We start from the raw sequence: 7,261 nt of genomic DNA, 5'->3' as shown, positions 1-7,261 counted from the left end.
TATTTTTGGATAAGGTAAAGGTTTATTGACTAAGTACCAAGAAGGTACCAAGAGTTACAAAAGACTGCTGGGAATATCCACAGGAAAACCATATATTGATCTATATTATCAATGAAACTACTTTTACACCTACATAACAAATTATGTAAACACTTGTTTTTAAGTCTAGAAATATGTTCTTTTTGCCCATCGAAACAAGTGTTGTTTCTTTCTAGCCAAAAAGAAAGAATGAAGGACAATATTAACACTAGAAAGGAAGCGCCAGGACTTGGTCCAAAGCCAAAGCCGCAAAGTAGTACAGCAGACACAACATGAGTTTGAATCTAGCTGCGGAACCAATTCTTATATTTAAGTGGAATAAGCTACAGTGGTTGGCTTATATTCATAGAGTTTTAAAGCTGGAAACATCGGATTTCTCGGTCATATAAACAGATCTAATATGGGAAGCAACACAACACGCCCAAATCCCATGTCATTCACTATGTTACAGCTAAACACAGAGATCATCATAAATCCATGAACATAAGCAATTAACAAGATTATGAAGTTGACCTAACTAACCATATTACAGCTAAACACAGAGATTATCCTAAATACATGAACATAACCCATTAACAAGACTATCAAGTTTACCCAATGAAAAATTCCAACTCTCCTAGAACTGCAGAGAGCTAACTGATACAACCGGTACTAAGTTTATAATCCTTCTATTTATCTACTTATCAATAAAAGCTATTACCTTGTCAAAAGAAAAAGTTTGTTACCCTTCTATTCCAAAGTCAAGATAGAGTATGCAAGTTGCCACTGAATGTTATCCAATTTCCGAATTCGGACAATATTATTAGTTTGACAAAAAAAATTGTTAATAAGAAAATTGTTTCACTCTCCAACTCAAGTAGCAAAAGTTACAATATTAGTTTTGAGACTAGTTGAATACTCCCTCTGTCCCAATTTATATGACACAATTCGGATTCGAGAGTCAAACATCTTTATTGAATATAAAATCTTTAAATGTTTTGAATAACAATTTACATATTTAGAAACTATATAAAAAGTATAAATTACAATAATTAATAATTTAAAATATTTAAAGGGCATACAAATAAATGTTGCGGTCAAAAGTGTCACATAAATTGGGTAGAGGAAGTATATATGATTTTGCTTAATAGAAAGAAATTACCTGATTATAAGGAATCTAGAGGTCGAGCAAGAGTTGTTCTTTCTGATCGGAAAAATAGTGAAGGATATAAGGGGTGACCCGAATTAAGGTGACACAAGTTCCAAACAGGGCAACGTGAGTCTTCAGTTGCTTCAGAGCAGCTGATTTGTCAGGTTTGCGCATGAATGGAAACATGGTTGCGGATGAAACAGAGCTTAAACCCTAGTGTAGCCTTGATTAATTAGGCGATTAAATCAAATTTACTGCTTATATATATGGTGGACTAGGCCTACTTAAACCTGGCCCGTTAAGGTTTACAATATATGAACGGGCCTGTTTGGATGGACTTAAAAAAAAGTAACTTATAAGATGTTTTTTTTAAGTTAAGTCAAACTGACCCAATTATTTTTTTGGGTTTATTTTAAGCACAAAATAATTTATAAGCTAAGTCAAACGGGCTCAAGGACAAATTGCATCACTTGTCGTTCAAATGGCTTGGTCTTCAAAATTTGAGAAAATAACATTGTTTGTCACGAGCAATTTGCGCAATGACCTTCGTTGGGGTGGTCTTTAATTTTTGGCCCTTAAATTGCTGGTCTTTAATTTTTGTCCTTCACTTAAAATATTCTGAGGTTCTGGATTCGAACTCCGGCTTAGTCATTAAAAAAAATCCCAAGGCAAGATTTTGCAAAAAGTTTGCTTTATACGGCAAACTTCCCTTAAGGACAAAAATTAAAGACCAGCGATTTCAGGGACCAAAATTAAACACCACCCCAAAAGAAGGCCAATTCGCTCAAAAAAAAAAAAAAAGTCTGTCACGCTTCTAAATTAGGAACATAATTAGTCTGACTTTTAAAATTCTTCAAAAATAGCACATCTTATTAATCCCTTGGTTTTATAATAAATGGTGTTTTTAACTTATGCGCTTCTCAAAAAACTGCTCACTCATAAAAACTAGAAGTGTTTTTACTTATTCCTAATCAAATTTTTACCTCCGTCTAAGTTAGCAAATTTTCTAACAAAAGTTACTTAATGATTCTTGATTATGTAAATAAGGGTAATTTTGGAAGAATAAGATTAATTTCTTCTTGAAATCCTAAGCACCATTTATTTTGAAACAAAATAAAAAACCTAAAACACCATTTATTTAGAAATGGAGTGAGTACTTAATTTGCTTATATTTACGTACACTCACTAATCCCACTAAACTAGGATTCACATTAAAATTAATCCCAGTAAATTTAGGCACGTAATTAGCATAGCTGTGCTAATTTTTATCCTTCAAATGGACTGATCTTTCATTTGTTTTGCTCTTTAGCAACCAAACTTATAGTAAACATAAGTTTTTAAGAACGCAGACCATAGTTTGTGAAATTTTCTATTATGCCCCTCGCGGAAAAGTAATTTGGTGTGAGAGGCAAAAATTAAAGATAGCACAAAATAAGGGCAAAAGTGCTAATGACCCTTACACTATCTCGGGAAAAAGTACAAATTTATTTGACCTTCGACTCATCATTGCCTTGCAACTCATAATAATTTATTAGACCTGACATAATCGAATCGGTCGAGGAAAAAGAAGCTCATGAACAAAGAATTCTGAATGAATTTTAAATTTGTCGAAAACTTTTGATGTTTAATTAGGAGTATACGCAAGGGTAATTAATGAATAAAAACTTTTTCATTAGACAATATATATCACAAAAACACTGATTTGTACAATTGCATACTTATTCTTCTTATTAGTACACCTTACAACAAGGATTGATGAATCACATGTAACTTTGATTTTACCAGGGAGCAAACCGGTCCATGATTAAAAGTACAGTGTCTTCAGATATTGTGTTGTCATTCTTGGTTTTTGGATAAGCAAAAGCACTGGAAATCTGCTTATTGGCTTCCTTGTTTTCTTCCTATTCATCCCCTGCACCTTCTCTCTTCTGGGCTCTGAGCCTTTCCTTTAGCTTTGTAATCTGATACATACAAGACTCAACTACTGTTGCCATTTTTCTTCCAGTAAAATAACTCTCCTTTTTCTTCTCACTTGCTAATGTGTCTTGAAATACAACAATCAGATGAATTTTGAGAAGTGGAAATAACCTAGTTATATAGTGTAGGAGAAACCAGGTGGAGAGGAGAGCGGGTGGGTGGGTAGAGGGGATTCCTGTGGATTTGAATGGTGTAAAAAAGATCACCATGTTGATTGGTAGATGTCTCATGATTATGGACTTGCTATTTGTTAGTTGAGTTTAATTTTTATACACCGATAATATAAAAAATGTAAATACTATTGAATCTCTTAAAAAATAATAACATGTACTAGTAATTATTCATATAAATGAAATTAGTAATCAGGAAAAAAGGTAGTCATCCTCTTACAAATTAATTATATTAAAAATATTTAATTCATTATTCCATGTTATTTTCAGGGGTATGATTAAGCGTTTCTCTAGATGCCTCGATTATTCGTCGCTAACGGACTGAGAAGAAGTTGAAAAGAAGAAAGAAGGGAAAAAGAACTATCATACATTCATAGTGACAAGTGACAACACTAATAGTTGTATAAAGAAATGGAATTATGGAGAAGTGAAAATTTGAAATTGAACCCAAAAAGAAAAAGTGAGAGAACTGAGATGATAAACATGGAAGAAATTGACTAGTTTGTATGTTTCTCGGCTTAGGACCACGCAAATGGTTTATTATAGACGTGTAAATACACAAAACAATGTTCCATATTTCACTGAATGAATCTGTGGCCCAAACAAAAAGTAAATCTAGCTACGTAGCATCTTACGAAGCACTGATGTTGACACGGGGGAGCTAGGTAAGCTCGGGGGTTCATCCGAACTCTTTCATCGAAAAATTATACAGTATATACAAGATTAAAATTAATATGTATATATAGTAGATATTGAACTCCTTGACTTTTTTTGTGTATTTACTTCTTCATATATTTGAACCCCTAAAAGAAAATCCTGACTCCACCACTGTTAAAATTTAATTTTAAAAAATTAAAAAAATCAATTAATAATGCGGTAAATAAAAATCCTTGATGATATGGATAATACCCTCCAAGACTACGCCAATGTCACAAATCTTTATGGTTGACAATGTCATAAGGCCAAAAAATAAGACATTCACTAATGAGAGCGGTACTATGATTTTATTTAGGAGTTTGATGTAATTCAATAATTTTTGTATTTATGTTAAGAATACACTTGACATATAAAAATAATATATATTGAATATATTAAATTTAAAATTCTAGCTCCATTTTATTCACTAGATCCATATTGATGGAATGTGCGGTCAGATCAAGAAGATTCTCGCCTACTAAGATAAAGGGGAATAAAATAATGAAGACTAAAATGATTTGAGGTGATATTGTCCACGGATAAGTGAAAATTTACTGGAATTAGAAACGAATTATTGTAATTTTTTTGCGTTCGCATACAGAATTCGAGAATAAAATCAGATGGATTCAATCCACATAATTCATCTTAGATCTGATGACACCATTTACTCACATTCTAATCGGCATTAATGCTTAAGCTTGCAAGTTAACGATTACTCACTGCTAGAAAGTTGTCAGAACACATACACCTATTAGGGAAAATACATTTAAACCCCCCAACGTATAGCCAGATTAATTATGACGCACTCAACCTTTGCGGGCGACCTATTACCCCCCGATCTTAATTTTTCAGTATTTTAGTAGCATTTTCGACTGACGTGGCAAAAAAAAAATTATGGCGAGTGAAAATGGTCCAAACGTGATATTTTAATAAAAATTAATTTTAAAAAATTTATTTATATTTTATCCTCTCACCCACCCCCACCCTCCCTCTCTTTCTTCTTCTTTCTTATTTTTATGTTTCTTCTTCTTTCTCCTCAACCACCGCTGCCGCCGCCACACCGCCGCCGCCACCGCAACAGCAACACCGCAGCAGCAGCAGCAGCAGCAACCACCGTCGCTGCCGCCGCCACGCCGCCGCCGCCGCAGCAACAGCAGCAACGCAGCAGCAGCAGCAGCAACAACCACCGCCGCCGCCGCCGTTGGAGGAAGAATGTGTGTGTGTGTGTTAATAAAAGAAAAATCAAATGAAAAAAAAAAATGACAGTGACGTGGCGGTGACGTGGCAATGACGTGCAACACTCTCTACTGTGCAACTGGGCTTCAATTTTTTTTTTTTGCCACGTCAGTCAAAAAATGGTATAAAAATACAGAAAAATTAAGACTGGGGGGTAATAGGTCGCCCGCAAAGGTTGGGTGCGTCATAATTAATCTGGCTATACATTGGGGGGTTTTTATGTATTTTCCCCACCTATTAAGAACTTTTTGCTATTTCATTCTAGAGATAATAGATCAAAATTTTCCTAAAGTATCATGTTTTAGTTTTATACTTAAAATATACCTAGATTATGCTACCTCCCTGAACTATAATTTTCAGATCCTAACACTCTCACTTTCCACCCAGAACTATCACATTTTTATTAGTTTTATACTTAAACTATATGCCTAATTTATGTCATCCCCTAAATTATAACTTTTAAGGGCTAAAACCCCGTGACTTGACAGATGACAAATTGTGTGTAACCACCTCCTTAGAGACGCGTGAGGGGGGAAAAAAGCCATCTGCATGGCTTTTATAATGGCTAATTAAGTCATGGACGAAGCAAAATACAAGATGAAGAAAAAAAATAGCATGTGAATACATAGATATGTTCTTCAACTTCTCAAAGTTTAAGGCATTTTTGCTCATGATACTTCTTCATTCACACCAATTAATGGACATGATATAATTATTAAACATTATAGACTAAAATCAATGTGAAGAACCAAATAAGAACTGGTATACTTCAATTTCTCTACTACCAGAGAGCTCTCAGCAAAATGGGACAAATGTGTCATTCCTTATGTTTTTCTCTTTACCTCTTCTTATCTCTCTTTCAACTTTTAATTCCTTTTTACTTTTAACTTCTGTTTTTCTTTAGTTTTACTATTTATTTATTGTTGTAAGTTGGATGCTCACCAAAATACTTGGGCAGCAAGTATGTATGGCCACCAAGTTGTTACTTGGTAGCCACCAAGTTGTTCACTTATGGCCACTAAATTATTCACTTATTTCCTCCTATAAATAGGGGTTCATTTGTAGAAGTTAGATAGACAATTAGTTCCTCTTTATATGCTTCTCTCTGGTATATTTACTTTATAGTCTTTATTTTATAACACATTATCAGCACGAGACTTTGCCATCTCGAGCAAATACTTTGAAAGCCCCGAAGGTATTGAATTTCTTTTTCTTAATTAATGGCAAATCTTTCTAAACGTGAATTTGTTGCCTTAGATATATCTAGCAAAATCCACCTGTCTTGGGTTCTTGATGCCAAAATTCATCTTGATGCGATGGGTCTAGCAGACACCATCAAAAATAAAAATCAGGCATCGAATCAAGACCGTACCAAGGCAATGATATTCCTTCTCTACCACCTTGATGAGAGCTTGAAAATGGAATATCTCACTGTTAAAGATCCTCTTATGCTGTGGAATAATTTAAAAGATAGATATGACCACCTGAAGATGGTTGTGCTTCCACAAGCACGTTTTCATTGGATCCATCTGAGGCTACAAGATTTTAAATCTATTTGGGCGTATAATTTTGCCATGTTTAAAATTATTTCTCAGTTGAAATTATGTGGTGGAAATATCACTGATCATGATATGCTAGAGAAAACATTCTCCACTTTTCCTATCTCGAGTACGCTCCTGCAGCAGCAATACCGAGAGATGAAGTTCAAGAAATATTCTGATCTAATCTCACATCTTCTAGTGGCTGAACAACATAATGAATTATTAATGAAAAATCATAAAAGTCGACCTACTGGTACTGTCCCATTTCCTGAAGTGAATGAGGCAAATTTTCGCCATTCTAGGCATGGAAGAGGTCGTGGACCCAATCGTGGTCATGGCCGTGGTCGAGGAAGAAATTTTAATCATGATTCTCGTCTTGCACCAAATAATACCCTTCACCACCAGCAGTGTAAAAAGAAGGATGAAAAGCATGAAGTTGTGCAAAAGAAAGATTCAAAAAATAAATGCTACCG

The 7,261-nt window shown here is 34.3% G+C and overlaps 1 protein-coding gene across 1 annotated transcript in view; it reads right to left on the bottom strand.

Moving 5' to 3' along the window:
* Positions 1 to 1,416, bottom strand: part of LOC132606548 (mitochondrial import receptor subunit TOM6 homolog) — a 4,060-nt gene extending 2,644 nt beyond the window's left edge. The window contains exon 1 of the mRNA XM_060320115.1: positions 1,181 to 1,416. Within this exon, the coding sequence (XP_060176098.1) occupies positions 1,196 to 1,354 (159 nt within the window). The 5' untranslated portion in view covers positions 1,355 to 1,416 and the 3' untranslated portion in view covers positions 1,181 to 1,195. The remainder of the gene's footprint in view (positions 1 to 1,180) is intronic.
* Between the last annotated feature and the right edge of the window lie 5,845 nt (positions 1,417 to 7,261).

This window comes from Lycium barbarum, chromosome 8 (assembly GCF_019175385.1).
Source record: "Lycium barbarum isolate Lr01 chromosome 8, ASM1917538v2, whole genome shotgun sequence".
Lineage (NCBI taxonomy): Eukaryota > Viridiplantae > Streptophyta > Magnoliopsida > Solanales > Solanaceae > Lycium > Lycium barbarum.
This window is presented reverse-complemented; position numbering and strand designations above follow the sequence as displayed.